This window comes from Lethenteron reissneri, chromosome 42 (genome assembly GCF_015708825.2).
Source record: "Lethenteron reissneri isolate LAM-NWPU_2019-01 chromosome 42, ASM1570882v1, whole genome shotgun sequence".
NCBI lineage: Eukaryota > Metazoa > Chordata > Hyperoartia > Petromyzontiformes > Petromyzontidae > Lethenteron > Lethenteron reissneri.
In genome coordinates this window covers 8,468,191-8,491,234 of record NC_083820.1, presented here as the reverse complement: position 1 = coordinate 8,491,234, position 23,044 = coordinate 8,468,191, and the positions used below count along the sequence as shown (strand labels likewise).

Here is a 23,044-nt window from a genome sequence, read left to right as displayed (position 1 = left end):
TTTGGTTGAATAAATACCATCAATAAAATATACGTAAAAAGTACTCTTTTTTAAAATACCCCTGATACAAGTAGCCAGGAAACGTGTAATTATTGCATTTTATTAACGAGATGCATGTACACAGTTGAGGGCAGGAACAAAATATATGCATTAAAACAATACGAGCAATATTTACAAAAATCTTTGAATTAAAAACGGGAGATGTCTTTATTTGTATTAAGGGGCACCTGGGTTTGGGGGACTGACCAGACCGCATTCAAATTAAAGGATCTGGCCCAGATGCCCCTCGATCCCGTCAATATTAAGAACGTTGGTGCTTGTGTCATGGACTACACGCGCGTGTATTCATGTAAACTGTACAGCAAATATATGTCCCTTAAGCGATGCAAAATCGATTAATGCAGTCATTCGTTACTAAAGTAACAAACATAAATCGTCGCACCAGTAGGGGATGGGACTATTGGGGGGGTATAAAGGAGGACTTACGAGCTCAAATATCAAACTGCCCAAAACCAAATAGTGTATGGCCATTATCACCAAGAATGTGTCCGGCCTTGTAAAATCTAAGACAATCATGGTTGACCCTACAAAGAGCTTGGATGAGTGACCATCACACACAGGTTGACAAGCTACAGAGTTACACATTGTGGGCAGCAGAGGGCAGTACAGCAAAAGCCATTGCTGTACTGTACTTCTATGCTCCCCGCCTTCACCAATCCCGCAGTGGCCAGCATGGTGAAATATGGCCAAATTACTTCCATGGTCCGCACGGTGCGGGGAGGCCCTCATCCAGCAGCGGATTGACAAGCGGGTAGTACGTGTACATACCAGTGCCACTGGGCCAACTTCCCCATGGTGGGACCAGCAGTGCCACTGTGTGTAATTGACTTCTCCAGGGTGGGACCACGCAAACGAGATCTCGGGTAGTTACGCAGACAAATGCATTCAGCCGACCGCACTTTCGATTAGCGCGGGTGGCTACATAGTGCCAAAGACGTTGAACATACAAACGTGGTTGCACTGCGTACACTCCTTATATACCAGGTGGAAAAGGCATCTGCACCTTAAAAGCATTTGCCTTATACAAAGTCCTATGAAATCTATTAAAGCGAAATACGATTTCCAATTGAAATGCAAATACATGGTATGCGACACTACAAAAATTCTGAAGTATATATATATACACATTGTATGCAACACTATATCTATGGGCTAAATAATAGTTTTGCAGAACATTCATCTATACCCGTATAAGAGTGAATTATGGAAAACAAATGAAAGTTTAGGTAAATACGGCACTACAAAACAAAAAGCACAATTTCCATTTTATAAAACGCACTTCCCCCGTGCCACCACCCCTGGGCACAAGTATGGAGTACGTGTTCATTTCCGGAGTGTCTTATAATCTGGAGAATAGGGCCAAGTGTAAATTGCACACTCCTCAGTGTGCATTATATCAACGGTTTATGCGTGAAAGCAGAACACGACGCTTTCAATCACAAAAATATACATTGTACAACCAGGTCAACACAATTGTGACACACACTGCCTAACGTCTTTGCTCAGACCAACTTAAGGAGGGGGGACTGCTTAACGCAGCGAGGAAGTTTATTCCAGTGGGGGGGTTCAAGGAGGGAGAAATACCGAAAAACAGGATTGGGGCACAGGGGAGAAGGGAGAGGAGACCAAGAGAAGATTGTGAATGAAGGGGATGAGAAGGAGGGGACATGATGAGAGAGGCGAGATGAGGTGGGGAAAGGCCATAGAAGAGCTTTAAAGACGAGCATCGGGTATTTGAAAAGACAGCGGTGTAGTGAATGGGAAAGCCAGTGGAGTTGGAGGAGGAGAGGCGAAGTGTGAGAGTTAAAGAGGAGATTGAGAATAACTCGTGCAGAAGCATTCTCAATTCGTTGGAGGGGAGTGGGAGGCAGAGGCAGGGATACCAAGAAAAAGAGAATTGCAGATGGTTAAGAAGATCAAAGAATGAACTAGAAATTTGGTGGCATAAATTATTTTCCTGATTCTTGATATGCAGCAATGAAATAGGCACCGGCTAGTTAGCGGGCCATTGGTCTGCAATTAGAGGGGCAATGTTGTTTTGTGGGCATCCCAAGGAAGGAATTTGCGAGTAATTTATCGAATTTGGCCAATTTGGACTTCGACCTCAGCAAACGCGGCCTACCGTTTAAAATGTGACGGCATATTTTAACGTCCAACGCAAAGCAGGCGGCGCGTATTTTGACAGTTAAATACACCCACAGCAATTAACCAGGGCGGCGAACTCGTGCGGCAAACGTGCCACTGCCGACGTCGAACCTTGGGAGGCCGGGGCTACGAAGCCGCACGTGGTGCGTTTGGCGACGCACGTCAATTGTTTGAGAAGGACTTTTTGATGAGGACGCAGCCGTGGCGGTAGAGGGCGCAGGGCAGCCCGGACTGCAGCGTCCAGGTGTTCTTCTCCAGGTCCAGCACCTCCAGGTTGCCCAGCGCGGGGCCCTCGGGGCTCACGAGGCCCCCCGTCGCGTAGATCCTGTTTCCGCGCACGACCGCCCTGGGGATAAACAATAAGAAACATCACATTGTGGTGAACGCTCTAAGACTTGCAATTCACGGGTGGCTGGTTCGATCTGATCTCCATACCGTGGCGGTTGAAACAATGGGGCAAAGTTTCTGAAATCTCCCTGCATCTCTCCACGCGGCAGTGTAAATGATTACACCGCAAGTGGGCAGGTTGCGTATTTTGGAGTAAAATGTGGGTACTGCCGCCTTTTCCAAGACGTTTGGCTAGCGTGGAAGACTAGGCCAAACACAGTCTACAGCAGTGGTTCCCAACCCTTTCTGGACCCACGGAGCACTATCAATGCTCAGCGTTTTTTCACTTACTTCCATTCACCAAAAACATAGTTTTTCAAAATTAAAACTTACCTGTAAGCACTATGACATGTCAGTTAACATGCCATAAAAAGTATTAATTTGCTCTTTATCGATTAATCTAAATAGCTGTGGAATGGGCAAATTATAAATTATCACCCAGAGTATCCGCAACAGTTCTGCGGACCACTTCCCAAGGCCTTGCGAAGGAGCACAAGTGAGTGGCCCATGATCCACAGGTTGGGATACACAGCTCACAGGTTAGGAACCAAAAATGGCCACAAACTGAAAAGGCCGTAAACATTGCAATGGGAGAGAGCATAAAAAAAAATAGTGTTTGGGATGGGAACACACGAGCTAACCAAATGCTTGCCCTGCATATATGAACTAGCCAACCAGCCACCATCACCAGCTCTAATAATTATCTAAATAACCTTAACCACCTAAACCCTTAACCTAGTCAATTATCCATCCAGCCAATAGTAACAGCCATCCAACTGAGCCTAACTCTACAAAGGTCCCCCCCTGCCCCCTTTACACTCGGGGTGCAGACGACAACAGCCTACAAGCAGCCCCCACCCTGTCGACGGGAAACCTTCGCAACTAACTCCATCGCTTCGGTGACCAATCCTGCCGTCTGGACCATCTCCCGGGTAAGGGCGGCGAGAATTGTGGGTGGTGGTTGCTGCGGAAACGCACCCGCAGCACTGCCGGGTGTAGTTGAGCGTGGGACCCGACTTGATGTTTTCCTTCTCGGGGTCGTAGATGGTGGTGGTGCGCGAGAACGCCCCCCCCAGGATGTAAATCAGCCCGTTGAACACCACAGCCGGCGCATACTTGTTGTCTGCACGGGGCACAAGGGGTTAGGCGTTCAAATAGCTGAAGGTTGAGCGGGCAGCTTAAAATAGGATGCAACAAAAAATTATGCTGTGGTTTTTTTTTTATTCCTGGATCTTGTCCTGAAGATGCTTGGGTGCAATTTCAAGTGAAACATCATACATTATTGCTAAATTTCATTGTAAGGTATTCCTCTTAAACTTACCGATGAGCTGAATATCAATAACAATTGGTGCATGCAACGCTTGTACATGTGACACATTTGTTTGGTTGTCGGGTGGTGGAGGGTCTTATGACACAGATTTGGCCAGATCATTCGGTGGCTTTACCCAAAAATGAATTATGAATAATAACGATTGTGAAAAGCAAAGTGTAAAGGTAACAAAATACATAAATAGCAGTTCTAGACAAGAACTTCAGTCATGTCGTTCAATACCTGTTACGGTGCATGAGCAGATAAGGCTGTGAATTCACACATCCATTTAAAGAAAGTATTATGAGGTTCGCACCTGGGTTACAGAGGAAGAATATCGCAATAAACAAATAAATAATATAACTAAGAATGTGATCATACACTTTCCTTTCATTACTCTTTGGTTCTTTCGGTAAAGTCACATAGAAGGGAAATAATAAAATAATAATACAAATAATAAAACATAATATTTTTATGTTTTATTTTTTATTAATAAAATAATATATATTTTTTCTTATGTTTTATTTTTATTATTTTATTATTTCCCTTCTACGTGACTTTACCGAAAGGAACAAGAATATGAATTCCTGCAGTCACGAAAGCTTTAAATCGAAATTAAATGTCCTTTCATTGGCAACCTTGTTAACAGGAAGTCCACATTTTATGCCCTGTCCAAATTGCCAAAAATGCCACCCGATCCAATCCGACTCCAGGAAGCTAAGCTGCACTGAGCCTGGTAGCACTTGGATGAGTGACCGCCACGCACAAAAAGTTGTTGTTGTAGGCAATTGTGGACAGCAGAGGACAGTACAGAGAAATCACTTTTACTGGTAGGAACCTCCTGGTTACATCAGCCCATAAGTTTGTGTCCGTCCGTCGTGCAGGGAGGGGCTGGGTGGGTAGGGGAGGGTGGGGAGAGGCTGGGTGGGGAGGGTGGGGCTGGGTGGGGAGGGGTGGGGAGGGGCTGGTTGGGGAGGGGCTGGGTGGGGAGGGTGGGGAGGGGCTGGGTGGGGAGGGTGGGGCTAGGTGGGGGGTGGGGAGGGGCTGGTCACCCCGTGGTGCCCTTATAAAACTCAACATTTAACCTACTCACGCCGGCTTGTGCCCGCCCTCACGGTCGGGCATATTTGCGGAATACACCACGCCGCCGTTGACCCTGGCCATTGACCGAGCAACTCAACGTTCCTACCAGCTCCCTCCGCAGGAATGTGTTCTCACCTTCACCAACCCATGCTGACGCGCGAGGTGAAGGATATAAAAAATAACCCTCATAACTCACAGGGTGTGGGAGGCCTTCATCCTACAGTGGACCGACAAGAATGTTTGTACGTGTGCACGTTTTTTTCTTTTTATTATGGTTACCGAGCAGAGGCTCAAAGGTCCAAACACAGCACTATTAAAGTTGCAATGGATAAGGGTTAATGCATTTCTCGAATTGAGCAAGGTTAAATGAATATAAAGGAAAATAAAAATGTGTTGGAGGCGCCTGTTCGCGCTTGCCTTCACACTCGTCGGTGGCTTCCCACGCCTCTGAACGTATGGACACTGCGCGCGTTACAAATGTGTAACTTTCCTTTTAACTTGGTGGGAGGCACGATACGACGGGAGGGGATTCCGAAGTCGGGCAGTAACAGAAGTGTTTTGGACCTGCAGTGCGTGCGGTGGTTGAATGCGGTAAGGATGGGACAAATTTACATGCGCTAGGCTAATCGCACCTCCAATTGGCCGCACCTCTTCCGATTAGCACGGTTGGCTACGTACGGTGCGAAAGAAAGTTCTACATACGTAACAAGTATAACCCGTAAAAACAAAGTTTTTCACTAGAAATCCTTTATATGCGTGGCGGCTAGAGTCCTCTCGTCCTCTGGCTTGAGATGGCTGCCACCTATGGGTCAGATGATTGTCTGGCAGCATTAAACAATTGGTAATTAAATATTAAAAAAATTTTCCCTAAACAATTTTGGAAAAAATTTTCACGAAAATGCATTGTCACACACAACGAGTCTGTGTGTCAGCTCGATTGGATCACGGGAAGTGGGTTAAAAAACGACCGAAAGATTTGCACGGTCCTAAGCAAGCAAGCGAACTTAATATAAAGGATTTAAAAAAAAATTAACCCGTAAAAACAAAGTTTTTCACTATTAATCCTTTATATGCGTGGCATCGGTTTTATATTATTATTCATTTCTGTTTTTCTTGAGAAAGAGTTTCATTTTTATCACATTGGTATTTTAAATTAAATATGAAAAAAAATAATTCCTAAAAAGTGGAAAATTTTGGAAAAAGTTTTTTCACGAAAATAAATTGTCACGCACGAGTCTGTGTGCAAAATGTCAGCTCGATTGGATCACGGGAAGTGGGTTAAAAAACGACCGAAAGATTTGCACGGTCGTAAGCGCGCAAGCAAGCAAGTAAGTGAACTTAATATAAAGGATTTAAAAACAGTCAGACACGGCGAGTAGCAAGCATCCTCCTGGCATGCTGTCGCGTCCCGCGCATTCTCGGGACGCGTCCCTCACCAATCATGGGCGTCTCTATGAAGCTCCAGGAGTTGATGTGCGGCAGGAAGGACTGCATGACGTTGGCCGAGCGGCCCGCGTCGTTGATGCCGCCGAACATGTAGAGTCGCCCCCCGTAGGTGGCGGCCGCAGCCGAGTGGACGGCCCTGGGCATCGGTGACAAGGCCTCCCACTGGTTCGTCACCGTGTCCAGCCTGGAGACGGTGCGGTAATCGAAACAAAAAACAACTAAAATGAAACATCGTCATGGCCGAGTGAACCAGTCGATTAACTTTTCGAAACAATGCATCCATACCAGAAGTACAGTGAAAGCACAGAATCAATGAAAAAATGCAATACACTACTAACTTCACATGCCTCATGAAAAATAGTTATGGGAAACAGCCCTTCTTAATGGCGCATGAGGTTATTTTTTTTGCTGTGTTTGTGCACCCACTGCTAACATAGTATTACCAAATAATCCGTTTAATTTTATAGGACACATACCATCATGATCGTCATATCGAGAAATCCATCATTTCCTATCGAATGGTGAAACATGAAATCGTGGCAACCCTGATGATGAAACCAGTAGTAGTAACAGTAGTTGTAGCAACAACAAAGGAGCACTGACCTCTCGCAGTGCGTGAGCGTGCTGGAGCTGCCCACGCCGCCCAGCGAGTAGAGCTTGCCATCGTACACCAGGCCGCTGTGCCGACCTCGGGCCATCGCCATGCGGGACACCAGGCCCCAGCTGTCGCTCATCACCGAGTAGCACCACACCTCACCCAGCGTCACGCCGTTCTCGATGCCGCCTGTCAATCACGTCAATTGCACTCGTTCAAACAAAGAGGAGACTTACTTATTCGCTCGCAGGTCCACGTCTCTTGCCGTGGACCTGCCTTACCTAGGGAAGGAGCGTTTGAGATTGCTTCCCCTTGCCTTCCTCAAATCTATGAAGGCCAACACGGCACAAGGGAGGGAATTCCCACCCACCCACTCCCCCAAGTCGGAGGGGGTGGGTGGCCAGCATTACGCCTTGCCGCCTTTGTCTCCCTAGTGGCGATGTTTACACACCGCACCGGGCACTCATTTGAGGCTAAGTAGACCTAGGGGAGACCCAGGACCGGTTCAGAAATTCGTCACTGGTGTTGGCCATGAGCGGGAATCGAACTCGGTCCACCAGGTTCGTAGCGCGGCACGCTCACCGCTACACCACCGCTCCCCACACTGTCACCTCCACCAGCATCATCATAATCAATTATAATTGTAAAAAGAGATTATTTTACATGAACACATACATTTTAAAAAAATGGATGTACCGTCCCTTTGTCAACCCACTGATGTGTTGGTCATGGGGGTTGTATGACCATACTTCACCACGCTGGTCAGCGTGGGTTGGTGATGTAGGTGTTCACGGCACTGTGCAAAAAAAAACCCGATGACCTGGGTTGGATTCCTGACCACGGCTTTCAGCGTATAGAACATACGAGGTCAAACAACTTGATGCATCGGCACTAGCGTTGTGTTCGCCACGGGCGACGCATGAGGATGCTGACCGGTCAGGTAGATATTGTCGCCGGCGCTGACGACGCAGTAGTGGTCGCGCTCAAAGAAGGGCAGGCTGGCGAGTGGGAACCACTTGTCAACCGCCGGGTTGTAGCAGGTGACGGCCGTGAGGCAGCGGTGGCTGGCGCCGTCAAAGCGTCGCCCGCCCACCAGCACGATCACCTCCGACACGCCTGCAACGCACAAAGACAAAGATCTCACGTATAGCCTTAACGGACTGTTGGGGCAAGTGCTGTTAGTGAGCAACTATGAAGGCCGGAACAGTATTTCGAGGGGGTGATTGGCCAGCACCCACGCCCGACTGCCTTTGTCTCCCGAGTCGACCTAGGGAATGCCCAGGACCAGTTCAGATAATCGTCACCGGTGTTAGCCGTGAGCGGGAACCAAACTCGGGTTGCCGGGTTCGTAGTGCAGCGTGCGAACCGCTGCACTACCACACACGCACACACACACAGCGTTTCTGGCACTTCTGTTTTGTGACTTTGCCCGATTACCCAAGCGCTGAACTTTTCCAATTAAATGGATTAGGGAATGAGCAAGCAATGTAGCCGGATGGGTCGGGGCGTCAGGAGCAACGAGCTCACTGGCACCACCGTTGTCTAAGGTGGCGCCTTTAATCCCGATTGTGCGATTTCCCACGTAATGTGAGTGCTGTGTTAGAGATCGGCTGGATGACGACCTCCCCACACCATCTTGGCCGTACAGGTTGTTACCGGTTGCTGGTTAGTGCAGGTTGATGCTGTAGTGGTCCACGCACTGTGCTTACCAGTCCAGCAACGAGCGATTGATTCCCCGCCACATTATTTGCAATATCCTGAACTTTATTTTTGCCAATTAAACACTTCCATGGATTAAACACTTATACGCATTTTTATTTCTCGTTTTGGGCTGCGTCTCCCTATAATGTTACACGTGAGTGGATGACAGGGAAGGCCGGGCAATAGGGTGGTGGATGAGTGGGCGGGTGGTGGTGATGATGGAGGGGAGGGGGGAGGCGTGATAGGGAAGGAGGGGGAGGCAGCGCCATAGGCCGTACCCGTAGCGGCGCGTGGCCGTGTACGCGCCGTCTGCATGTCCTGGCGTGAATCCGGCAACATGTGGTAGCGCTTAGCCTCGTTCACGAGCTCGCGGCAAGCCTCGGAGGAGCGCACGATGTCCTCGTTGTCCACCGTGTTCAGCAGGAAGCTCGGGTGCAGGAACGGCAGCCGCACCACCTGACAGCACCTCGGCGGCATGCTGCGCACAGATTTCGTTCCGTATTAGAGTTATATTTGGGTTAGATCGCGTAAATGTGTCCTTAAACCCGCCACAGCCAATTAGTAAGGTTTGCCATATAAACAAAGCCAATACGTTACTAGTACAGGACACAGGTGTGTTGGAGAGTAAAGCCACAACATTTATAATCCGAGTACGACGTTTAGTCAGTAATTACGACTAGCATCATCAGGCGACAGCCATATTTGTGGAGAAATCCTCCTGTTTCATTATTAAATAGAGGGATAAATGTGATGTCGTTTGGCAAAACGTGCATCAAACGAGGCCAGGACTTAATGTCTCCACGCCGTCTCTGGATATTTATGCCGCGGTCACGTTTCGGAAATTTTTATCGGCGTCGTGGCCACGAGCAGTTTAACCGTTTGTGTTAGAAAGAATGGCTCAAGGAAGTTATTATCACGGAGATACCTCTGAGATCCCTTCAAGCTGCTTTTGATTTACATAATCGGGGGGCAGCATTTTACCACCTACCTGCTCTGCATATGTATTCGTTCGGCAACCGGAAGCCAATGCAGCTTGGGCGAGCATTGGACGGACACGGACGGATCTTGCAGTACCCATCAAGGCACGTGCCAGTAACGATACGCACGAGAGCACAAAACAACAGAGCGGACGCTTCCAAACGCGGCCTCCATCACGGGGTAACGGGCGGGCACCTGCAAGCGGGCGCAGATGTCCTTGCGCACCCAACGGATGGCCAGGTCGTACACGAGCTCCTCCGTCTTGGCGTTGAGGTCGTCGTTGGAGAGCAGCGACACCAGCTGGGCGCACGACACGCTCAGCACCTCCTCGCGCATCGCCAGCTCGGGGAAGTTGGTGAGAACGAAGGCGCGTGCCCGTCTCTCCAGGTCGGCGCTGCCCAGCGCTTCAGCCATGGCGTACACACCCAGGCAGTTGCTCACGTTCAGTTGCTTCTCTGCGTCGTTCACAATGATGTGAAGTGAAAACAAAAAAGTGAAAAAAAAAATCGATGCATGCGTGATAATGCGACGCTGTCCAATGCGCTTTCACCCTCAGAATGTTTTTAATAAGACGTATACGGATGCCAATAAAACATCCGGCCAGCGTAGAAGAGTTGGAAAAAACTTTCTAGGAGCGCTCTCTAGTGGAAGCCCTTCGTCAGTAGTCACGTGAGTAAGTAATTGCAAGGCTGAACTTTTAACTTTTACGGATGCTAATGTAAAGCTGTCGGTGCAAAATGCAACTTGCATATTTGCATATAGCCCTTTTTTGGCTCCGATTTGTTTGCAAGTTTTTAAAGTTTATCGAACGGCGGTCGTACCTAGGTAAGTAGTGCAGACGCGGCAGAAGGAGGCGATCTGCAGCGTGCGGGCGGCCTCTGCCAGGGGGCGGGCGTGAGCGATGCTCTCCGACACGCAGCGGCCCGTGTAAATAAACTCCAGCAGCATCTCCATCACCTGGGCACTCACGCCCTCGACATGCAGCTCGAGGGCCCGCAACTCTGGACCAGAGGGGGGGGGGACACCGCCCATGCCGGTCCCGCTGGTCGGGACGAATGTGCCCGACTGTTCCAGCTGCGTTCTGCATTGGCAAAGCAGCGCCAGGGAGAAGACGGTTACGCGCTTAAGTGCCGGTCGGTTAGATGATGGCGCGGCAGGCAAGATTCTCCATCATTCCGCCGTGCTAATCGTCACTACTAGCATCCTGGACCATTCTCCATCCACTAGCACGTGTAGTTCCGAACGGGCACGCAGGGAAATTCGAGCTGTAGCCGCTGACCGTTGGAACGGAAGCACATTCACACAAAACCAAACACTTTTAAATGCTGATGCGGGGTCCGTTTCCAGCTCGTATACCTACAATCATGAACGCTCGCAAAAGCACATGATACACGTTGGGTCTCCTGGGCAGCGTGGCATCTGTATAAAATGTGAAAATGCAGCAGACAAGTGTAGGCAAACAATCACTGTGTTCATTGTCCCATTCACTCAGCAACTGCCAGCTCTCTCTCCTATAAAGAACCAACATCCATTCACTGCAGCCGTCAATCAACAATCTCGAACGGAGCCAAACCATAGCACCTGCTAGGACAATGTCACGAACGCACCCAGTTTGCCGGAAACACATCTGGTGACCTCGCGTCGTTGCCGTGTTCTTCCTTGGGATTAAAAGCGATCGTTATTGTCTTGTGGACTTATTCGGAACCGTACTCTTAACCCGGCTTCTGCGGAAAGGGGGCAGGATTGGTGGTGGTGGCCATCGGCAAATTCAAATCGACAATTATTCGGCTCAACAAACTGTTTTGAATAATTCCACCTTGGAAGGATCTGCAAGCAAATGTCTTGGCACAGGGAAGTGGAAAGGCTTGCAAACAGGCACGGAGAAACCCGACAACAAAATGGAAAAGCCTACAGAACATCAGACGAAAAGCACTCAACTATTGTACTAATTATGTTATTGGTCATTTGAATATATCTCGTCGTAGATGTTTTTCTTCCAGCGTAACACTTGTTCTGAATGAAAAATAATACTCTGTGAACAACGGACGTCAAAGAAGGACAAATGGACGGGGGACATTCCGCACAACACTCTGCGGAGCAAAATTATAAATCAATCATAGCGCAATGATTGATGAGAGAGAAACGAAGGAATACAAATGTAGAATATAACTGGGAAAGGGTAGTATGAACAGGAGAAGATCGATGACTTGTTGGTAGTTTTAAAAAATATTTTCGCAAAGGAACAGGGGAGAGTAGCGGGTAGGGAAGGAGGTGGTGGTGGGGGGAGACGATTGCGTTCGGCAAACCTTTTGATCAGTTCCTTGAAATAAGGAGAGCAGGAGGCTAGAACGTTACGGTGAGCATCCACGGACAGTCCACCCTGAACTATAAGTTTCACGTCAGTGAACTCTCTGTCATGCCGTTGCTGGTTCATTTCATTCAGCATTTCTGCAAGAAGTGGACACACAAACACAGCCAGGGGGAACAGCAACAAAAACAGAGGAAGGGGGGGATAACACCAACAAAGTTATTTTTTTAACACTTCACAAAAACTTTGGATCCTGGCTGATGGAGTTTGATGCGTCGGAGTCAAGGGGGGTCTTGGGTGGGGGTTGGACCAGCCAGGGCTCCCAATGGGGAACCGTCACCAACGGCCGAGCCTTTCGTCTCATCCGCACTCAAACCTGGGAAGCACACGCGCTCTCATCGCTCTCGCTGGGCCGCCGGGCAACCACCCACGACGTGTGGGTTTAACAAGCAGAGGGTGGGGGAAGGCGGGAGGTGGAAGAGGGTGTTGGAAATAGGAAGAAAAAATATGTCGGCTTCGAGTCTTGAGTCTGGACGAACCATGGATGCTGAGGAACCCAAGGCTGTTTCACTGTCAGAAACAAGCTCCGATCACAGACAGACACTGACTTCCTTTTCCTTGTCAATGTAAAGTTCTTCCTCCGAGCCGCCGTTAAAATCGCAGTTTTATGCAGTACTTACTGCGCTGTATCACAGCTGCACTAACGCTGCTTGATTGACCTATATAAACTATTAGGGACACTGACTGGACAGAATCACATTACTCTTTAGTGGCAGGCAGTCCATGTCCTGTTGAGAGAAAATAAAAAGGTCACGAAACAGAATATTTAAAAACTGTACATTTTACAATGGGCTTGACATATTTCAGACTATAAATAGTTATTTATTAAATTACTTTTAAATAATTCCAGCAAGTGGTGTAAAACTACAAATAGGAATGGCCTAACACCTGATGATACTACAAAATGATTCACGTGGTGGTGGGAGTCGTGGCGGAGCGGTTCCATCGTTAAGCGATCACCCCGGCAACAAAGGTTCAATTCCCGGCCACAGCTAAGATCAGTGATAAGTGCCATCCAAACTCGATTTGAGCCACCACCTTCACCACCTCACACAGTGTGTGGCGAAGTATAGTCAAACAACCCCCAAGACTGGCAAGGCATGGGCAGGCATTCATCTAGCAGTGGATTGAAAACCGTGGATTTACAAAGGACTGCGAACATTACCCTTCCAAAACACAAAACGAGATGTTACACGGCGTACTACGTCGCGAGGTGACGTCACACATGACGCCGTCTGCAGGCGAGCGTGCCCATGTCATCTTCTTGGCCGAAAAGGCTTACCCATTAAATCTTGTTTAATTATTGGCAAGCGTAGGGTAACCCTTTAATCGATATGGCCAGTTTGAGATATTAAGTCTCGTATAGTAAGACAACTTTTAACTAAAATGTAATTCATACTGGATCACCTTTACGGGAGTTATTGGGAACTGCCTACACAGACAGACCGAGAGAGACAGAGCGAATGCATACGCGCTTTCAACTTTAGTTGGAAAGTGTGAGCAAACAAAACTTTGCAGACAATACCTATGACATATACAATAGGAACACAAGAAGACAATTATTGTGTCAGTCGATGGGAGGACAAAAACGAACAGGAGCTGCACACGATAGCAAGCAATTGACAAGCCATAACGAAGTGTATTGAAAAACGCCAATTATGATAAACGTTGAAAAAAAAAAAGATATGCTTAAAAGTTATAATTATCAACTACCATATTACGCATTACACTTTTATCACAATTGCAATCAATCACGAAAGAACATACTTTCTGTACATGATACAATTTACTAAATGATAACCTCAATGATATCTGTTACCAATTCCTGATCCGCCTAAGTTTGTTCACATCACTTTAGGTTCACTCTCAAAACATGTGTTTCGTCATTGCAGACACAACTACTGCTCAATTGCTCGTGAAATCACTGGACAGGCAGTTGGTACATAGGATGACATAACTAACCTTTAGGGTGGTCAGGATCGCTGAACTCCATCTTCCCATCCCTCATTTCTTTTTTCATCTGCGGCAGCTGGAGACCCACGGTACCAGGGTTCTGGAGCATGCCATTTAGCGGCACACCGGCAATCATCGGCACCGCCGCATTCTGCTGCTGATGTAGCTGCTGCTGCTGCTGTTGTTGCTGCTGCTGTTGCTGCTGCTGTTGCATGCCCATCATGAAATGGCCAGGTGGCGCCTGCTGTGCAAGATGTTGCAACAGAGGCTGGGCCACCTGATTCATCGCCTGGGCAGCCTGGTTCATGGCCAGGCCCGTCGATGGCAACGAGAACATATTTGACGGGAAAGGCGAGCCAATCCCGTTTGTGCCGAGACCTGGCGCCAGCCCCGCTGTGGGTGGAACGGGAGGCACGGGCGGGGGAAACTGCATGAGACTCGAGGACGAGGCGAGCTGCATAAACGGCGTCGAGCTGAAGGCCGAGGATGCGCTGCTCGTTGAGAGAAAATTCGGCGGCAATGGCAACAGCCCCTTCTGCTGCTGATTCGGCTGCGTGGACAGAGTCAAGCCAGGCCCCAGCAGGCGAACGGGAGGAACAGCTGTAATGTGCTGTGGCTGCTGCTGTGGCTGCTGCTGTGGCTGCTGCTGTGGCTGCTGCTTCTGCAGGAGAAGTGAGATCAGCTGCTGGTTGAGAGCGCTCTGGTTGGACGATGGGAAACCCTGAGCTGGTGGCTGGTTCAGTAGGGAGTTGTTGCTCTGGCCAAGCACAAAGCTGTCCTGGGTGGAGGACCCACTTTGGTTCTGCAGCAGCCCTGACATCCAGGTTGGATCTGAGACAAAGGAGACACGAAACATGTAGGATTTAAATGACGCTTTCGCAAGCTGTTTTGTATTAATGTGTAGTGAGTTCAACTGAGTTGCAGACGTACTCTTGGATGCAACACATTTATTTAACACCAACACACGGAGTAACTGCCCCTTAACAGAACAACAACCTATGGTGGTGACCACCAGGCTAACTACACTAATTACAACGTAGCTGGCTACTACGGACCGGGACCACAGCTCGGGTCCAGGTCCACGTGTTGGACTCGGTAGAATGTAGACAAAGGTTTCTTCAGGATGAACAACAACGCCGGTCCCTCTGGGGGACCCGGCTTATATCCTCTGTGGCGTGGCTGGCTACTGCCCTTGGCCACAACCACCTTCCAGAATCATCGAGCTGGCCCCGGACCACGTGACCACCCCTAGCCCTCACTTGGGGCTCCTTTGTAGACTTAACTGGTCACGTGTCCTCTTGGGTCAATCAGAGTGCCATGGCCTTTAGTAACCTCATTCCTACAGCCGGCACTCCCACACCCTATCCTGTAGGGCTGGCACTGCACGCCAATGCGTGGTGCCACCTAGGGATATCAACCAGTGCTCACCGAGCGCCTCTAGGGCCGGTACTACAACCACATCATAGCGGGGTCCACGATGTCGTTACATCGCACGCCGTGCCTCTCTAAGGCCGGCACTGTACAGTGACATCCCGTGATGTCACTAAATATGTATACAAATTTACTAATTTCTCTGGTCCATTGACAATTGTCCATGAAGCCTTTGACTGCAGCTCCTTGGCTACGGGTGGGTTGTAGGAGGGGTGAAATAGCTCGGGATGATCACATCAGCCCCTCGCTTTGGAATCCTCCCTCGTTACTCTCGCATTCCATTGGTCACCACGACGACGGACCCATCGCGGTGAGGTTTACATGAAATGCGTAAATAGTTATAATTTTGTCGATGGCCATGTCAATATGAGTTTGAAATGTTGATTGAAAGTTTTCTCGTTATGGTCAAGTGTGCAGGCATAGCATTTCAATGACATCGCTTTATGGATGTGTTAAAATGTATTGGAGTTGCATTACTGCAGTGCCATAGCACACCTGACGGACTTGAAAGTGCTTTTTTTCCTTCATAAACAAAGCTCTAAACTAATCATAGACAGTTAAGGATACACGACCTTCGTATCTACAAGAGCTATTTGGTTCTGCTTTGCATACTGCATTTTACACCTACAGTTTACCAGTACAGCATATACTGCACGTCGCTGCTGACATATATGGTCACGGTCCAATTAAAATTGTAAACGGTGCGAAACAGGAAACGCATTGCTCATACCACTGCTGACAGAAGGGCCTTCAACTAGTGGGAGCCCTGGAGAGTCGAGCCTCCTCTAAAGGGTATTTTGGGAAACATCTAGAGAGGTGACAGTACACACACTTTACCCCACCACATGCAAACTGCCGATAGACTGTGGTGTAACGATTTAGTGGGTGGACTTAGGTGGTGGGGGGAGGGGACGAGATTTTATAGACTTTATATTGCTCAGCTTCAAATGCCAGGCTGGGAAATCGAAAATGTAACTTCAAGCGGTTAAACATGTAATATTTTTCATGTAAAGGAAACACGAGCATAATTATACTGATTCATCTAAATGTGCCAATGGGGTCTTCATGAGGGCATCTGTTTACGCTGACCTCTTTATCATTGACTGTCTCGTGCCACGTGGCAGAAGGCGTATATTAGGAGACTAGATCAGATGTCAGTCTCTGACGCAACCATAACAGGACACCAGGCACACATTGCCTCAACGCACTTACTGCTTTTCATTTGCTTCGACGGCGGCTCGTCCGTGTTCCAGGGAATGTTTCCAAACTGCATGCCATCAGGCAGCAGCTGCGATGGCTAGCCACGGAGTAAACAATGCACAAACACAGCACACATTGTAAGAGAAAAATATAATGTAACCGTATTCTAAGAGACGAACCGGAAACTATTATGCGCCACAAACTTGTGTCCAGTGTCAATAAAGTTATATAACGCTGGTCTCATATGCACACACACGTATTGGATTATACGACACCTCTAAGTGCAATCACCTCACACATACTTGTTTCCTTCGGTATCCCTCTCGTGTGTGAACATACTAAATAACTGACAATATATTTACGAAGTAATCAGTTCATCAAAATAATTTTTTGAAATTCCATTACCCGTCACATCAGTGCTTTGTAAAAAAAATTCCAGAGTAATTGACCGCACAATAGGCATATGTCATTTCCGTAATAATGTTTTGTGGTTCTGAGAGCATGTGCGCTGTAAGCATTACAGAGTGTAAAGTTACTATGGTCAGAACACTTATGGCAGACTGATGCTGAGAGTTTTTAAAACCTTTAAGTGATATTTATTCCTACTAAGAACTACATCACATCACACAAGACAACAAAATACAATTGCAAAGTTAGGCTAAACTGAGTGCGAAGCGTCGTATCGTGAAAAATTACAGGAATGTTGACCTTCTTTTGCACCGTACGTAGCCAACCATGTTAATCGGGAGGGGGCGGGGGGAAGGACTACAAACTAAACACAGCAAGTTCTAAACGAATACGTTTTCTATCGAAATTTAAACGTGTACAGCTCCAGTATAACGCGAGACCCACCCTACCCTGAAATGCACGTTGGACTGCGAGTTGAGCGAGTTGGTGGCGAGACTCTGTATCAGCTGAGCCCCGGCCGCATTGCCCACGGAGAAGTAGGACGATGCGGGAGTGGAGGCGAAGGAGGACACGGAGCCCGCGAACCGCGAGCCACTGCCGACGACGTGGTTGCCCCCGCGGTCCCGTGAGCCTCTGGAGACGAAGTTTCTCTCGAACCTGCCGCCTTGCTGCCGTGACATGATCCCAGCTGCACCGCCTACGATGAAGAGTCGTGACCGTTATGACAATTGTTAGCATTTCGATTTAAAGATTTCGTGACTGCAGGGATTCATCTTCTTGGTTGTATTACTTCCCTTCTACGTGACTTGACCGAAAGAACCAAGAAGATGAATTGTTACCATCATAATTTTCATCATTAGTCAAACTTGTTAAACAAGATACAGAAGGTCTTAACTGGTTCAGAGTTTGCTTGCTTAAACAAATGTTGCCTTATAAAATCGGTCTGGAATACCAATAGGCCGATGGACTAAAACATTAAATTTACATGTGCAGACACAGAACTGAGTTCTGCTATTTATTTCTGCTCGGTGCCCCACATAAACGCATGAGTTTGTATACTTTAATGCATTTACCTGATTAGCCGGTGCAATACGTTACTTATTTCCCATTCATTTTCATGTATTCACCCACTAAACGCATTATTCCCTCCGGCTTGTTACCCTTATTACCGTCACTGGAAATTTGCCATGCGTACAGGCCCGGTGGTTTGATACGCGGAACGCCTCCAGAGGGAGATCTCGATTTAAAAAATCTATTTTTGAAGAGCGAATTGAATTACAGCATTCAATTTGGGCGAAGAGTTTACAAGCAGTTGTTAACAACCCGTGGATCACGCTGCACGAGAATGAAGAAGAAAACCCAAAGTTCGCACACCCGCTGGCAACTGTGCTGACATTCGTTCAGCCACTCCGGCGCGATGGATTAACGAGAACGATTACATAAAAATATCTATATCGATTTTATTACAATGTTATTATACAGCTACGTGAGAACTCGTGAGAACTCGTGAGACCGGGATAGACTCTGAGGCTCCACCGAAGTGACACCTCACTACAGCAAATGCTGTCCTCGGGAATCACTAAGGTAACGGCGGTCCTAGAGTTATTATTTATAATTTATGCTGGAGGCATCCGATAAGCTAGAAAGCTCTTTTGTTCACAAATGTCCAGCAGGACTGTAGTACAGTCGAATGCATAATTTATCAAATGTATTATTAGTAGCGCTACTACCGATACCCCAAGTCCCAACGAAGGCCTCATATGTTCAGACGTGAGAAATAAAGCTGTCGGAAATGCATTCTCCATATACAAACATGCATTGAGATTATTTAGATTTTGCTTCTATAAATTAACCTTATGGCAGTACCCCCGGGGTACCATTGTGCCCCGGTTCTCGCATAATGTCCGTGATGCAGTCATTTTTAGTTTTACTCTTAGTTCTTTCGGTAAAGTCACGTAGGTAAAAAATAAAATTAAAATTAATAAAAACAATAAAAAAATACAAATCACGACGTTTCGGATTTTATAGTTTTTATTTTTTATTATTTTTTATTTCATTTTTTACCTACGTGACTTTATCAAAAGAACTAAGAGTACGAATCCTTGCAGTCACGAAAGCTTCAAATCTAGAACCATTTTTAGTCTGTTGATGGTCGGCGATGCGGAAATCGACTCATCTCGACGAGCTGTACACGATGCACTATTCAAAGCAGAATTTTTCGATAACGGATTTGTTATGCTTTTTGGCGAGCATTTATTTTGTATTGATTGGTACCCCAGTCGCGGAGTTAAGGACACCCCTGGAAAAAAAAGTGTCCCAGAAATAAAATATTTAATCGTCTCGGCTATTTTGTATTATATGGTACCCCGGGGTACCGCCATAAGGATCAAATATCCAAATGATGGGCCACTTTGTTGAGCTATCATTTGTGGCCAGGTCGCTTCTGAAAAATAAGTTAACATCTGTTGGGAATTGTTTAGTTTTATTTGTAGGTGTTCGGGTGATTTGTTTACCTTTCTTGTACTTTGAACTATCACGTTTCGTACTGTTTGTTGTTGTAACGTTCTTACCCCGTCCACCCACTGGTCATCTGTGAAAAAGAGCTTTATTGCTCATCTGATTCCTCCACTATAAATATTGATTATGACAATGGCACTGCTTCGATTATCGCTCACCGCTCCAGGAACGCATCTTGAGCTCTAAACAAGGTCTGCCTGTATTACTTAACAGTCCTTCATCCAGCAGTAGCCTTCCAAAAGGTGTAGATTCTCATTATCAACTCCTCACAATTTGCCACAGCAAACTTTGTTTAATATAGATATTCGTTTGCGACCCCCAACTTGGCACTGTATATGTTATACCTACGAGAAAATCTGGACCAGAAACGTGAACCCCGAGACTGATTCAACAGATGGAACAAACGTTGAAAAGCGAGCAAAGAAGCAAGGAGGCACACTTGGGATTACACGACCAATACGAGAAACACGTGGCTTAGCGTACATATGCAGGTGAGGCAATGCTAACTGGTTAAGTATATAAGTGGGTTTGGGTAGTACAGCATACGTCTAAATGCATGTATGTTGAACTTCCTTCGCACCGTACGTAGATAAACGTGGGGGTGGAAAGGGCAACAACACTAAAACACACAAAAGCAGTTCAAAAGAAATGAGTTTTCAATCTCGATTTAAAAGTGCACAGCTCCAGTGGCAAGACTGGATGGCGATACAACGCAGGAATAACTGAGTGGCGCGCAAAGGAGGTCGTACACCGCGAGAGATGGAGCGAGATGAGCTCGACTGCCGTGCAGGAGCGAGGGATGAAGAAGCCTACGGAAGGCCTTTGTCAAGCAATCGATTGATCGTCGCTGCTGCTGCTGACCCACCGCTGCAACGCTGACAAGCATTAACAACTCCGAGCGCCTCTAATTGTGCGGTTCATTATAACGTTACCAATTATAATTATTCCTCACTTTTAGAAAACAATCACTGGGACCCATACACGGCAATCACAACACGTGGCGGCCTACAGCACTCACCCACACTCCCGGCTCGACTAGATTCATCACAGCCGGTAGGCAGCTACGCAAGCGCGTGACATTCACCAACTCAACAGATTAAAAATATTACCTTTGCAGGGTCGTTAGGAGAGTCGTCGTAGGAATTACAAAGTCGTCAATTACGAACCAAAAGGATAAAAAAAAAATACAAATCGCCTACGACGTGATACGGACCCTATAGCCCCCAACCCCGACAATGGAGACAGTCAGCTGCGTGATGACGTAACGGTGACGTCATGTCACCACCCGCGTGGTAGCTCAACGCGTGACGTCATTACGCCGCCGCGTGTTTTTTCTTCACCGTGCGGTCGCGAAACGGTTCGGCGCGAATGACGTCATTGCGCAGCGTGCGACCCACTGCCGTGCACAATGACGTCATTGACTTTGAGTGTAATCGATTTGAAGTCGATTCTAAACGTGATTCGACACGCGGATCGATTGTGGCGAGATTTAAATTTGAATTCGCTGCGTACGTGGTGGTGTGGCAGCGTCAACACGATTTGCCACGTTCAATACTCTGCTGGATGAACGTCTTTCTCCCATACAATAAATCCACCCAGCGAGTGGACTAATTTCATCGCTCCATCTCCTGCTCGAACCAATGCTGGTGAACTACCAGATGTTTATACTCTACGCAAAGGACCCTTCTCTCTCTGTCTCTTAAACACATTGTCCTGCGGAGGGAGCTGGTAGGAACGTTGGGTTGCTCGGTCAATGGCCTGCAGGGTCAACGGCGGCGTGGTGTATTCCGCAAATATGACCGACTGTGAGGGCGGGCACAAGCCGGCGTGGGTAGGTTAAACGTTGAGTTTTATAAGGGCACCACGGGGTGACCAGCCCCTCCCCACCCAGCCCCACCCAGCCCCAACCTCCTCACCCAGCCCCTCCCCACCCTCCCTCCCCACCCAGCCCCTCCCCACCCTCCCCACCCAGCCCACCCAGCCCCACCCCTCCCTCCCCACCCTCCCCACCCAGCCCCTCCCCACCCAGCCCCTCCCCACCCAGCCCCACCCAGCCCCAACCTCCTCACCCAGCCCCTCCCCACCCTCCCTCCCCACCCAGCCCCTCCCCACCCTCCCCACCCAGCCCACCCAGCCCCACCCCTCCCTCCCCACCCTCCCCACCCAGCCCCTCCCCACCCAGCCCCTCCCCACCCAGCCCCACCCCTCCCTCCCCACCCTCCCCACCCTCCCCACCCAGCCCCTCCCCACCCTCCCCTCCCCACCCAGCCCCTCTCTGCAAGACGGACACATTAATCCCCTGTGAGCTGGTGTAACCAGGAGGTTCCTACCAGCAATATGGGCTCTAGTTCTAAGGCAAACCTATGGAGTAGATACAAACACAAAATAATGATCAGCGTAAATTTGAGCAAATCCGACGCTGCTGATGAGACGCTGAATGTTGAAACCGGTGCGGAGTCTTCTTGTGTCGAAAAAATGCCGCAGAACAAAATCACTCGAAGGCCGTGTGACCGGTGCCTCGTAGGATGTGTACACAAACGCTTTTACATTTGTGCGGTGAGACAATTATGGGAACGGAGGTGTAAGTTTGTATTTATTTATCTTGTGGTTTCAGATTGCCTGCCCCGTGCTTGGCCCCCGCACTTGCAATGAACTACTGAATGTGAACACAGAAGCATCAGCAGCAGGAGGAGGAATATTGTGTAAACATGGTTGGCTACGTACGTCCAGCACGCCTGCATCTGCCGATGTTAGACGGAGTTAGAATGATGGCTTTAATCTAAGTTGTCTTGTGGTTGTTGTTGTTTGACTTGCATCCCACTGAGATTTTTGCACACAGCGTTGGTGTACGGTGCTTTTTTCTGGAAGACTTTGCAGTTTTTCCCTGGATTTTTCTGTTTGCGCATAGTCACTTTAAGATGTTTTCTTGTTCATGTTTTAGTTTTGTGTTTGTTGCGGTTGCACCCGATTCAAGAGCCGAATGGCTCACATGGCTATACCAAATAAATGAAACTGAAATGAAACTGATGTAGGCGCCGCACGTTGAAACCGAGTCCCTCGGACTGAAATGATGCTGCAGAAATCCGCGCCCTCTCAAGTCCAGACGTTAGACTTGGTGGGTCGCGTGATGAAATACTGTCGTTACTTTGGTGAGACAGATATACGAAGGAGACATTGTTGATCTAAAACCATGAGACACAGCGGCTGTCTAAGCATTCCGTAGAGGGGGGTAACTAACCTCCCTTTCCCTCTCACTAGATGCACCTCTGCATGTACTGCAGTTACAAGCACAGCACCATTTCTTCATTGAGTCAACACCAACAACAACAACTGCCACCATCCTCCCACGAAGAGGCATTGGCATAGCCACAGGCCACTTGAGCCAGACTCCGTGCAGTTTGAGGCTGCTATCATCATGTCCAAGTGCGGAATGCTCGCCGCTGGCAAGGAGGTCCTGGGACAG

At 48.0% G+C, this 23,044-nt stretch overlaps 1 protein-coding gene across 1 annotated transcript; it reads right to left on the bottom strand.

Moving 5' to 3' along the window:
* Window positions 1–80: 80 nt before the first annotated feature.
* On the bottom strand, window positions 81–20,829 carry LOC133352852 (kelch-like protein 29). The gene is given in 14 exon segments (XM_061568811.1): window positions 81–2,551; window positions 3,571–3,715; window positions 6,421–6,614; window positions 7,034–7,214; window positions 7,959–8,141; window positions 9,005–9,182; window positions 9,184–9,204; window positions 9,900–10,159; window positions 10,526–10,785; window positions 12,011–12,152; window positions 14,035–14,856; window positions 16,669–16,753; window positions 17,514–17,761; window positions 20,691–20,829. Coding segments are annotated over 13 exon segments (2,886 nt in total). The 5' UTR covers window positions 17,745–17,761; window positions 20,691–20,829; the 3' UTR covers window positions 81–2,367.
* Window positions 20,830–23,044: the final 2,215 nt, after the last annotated feature.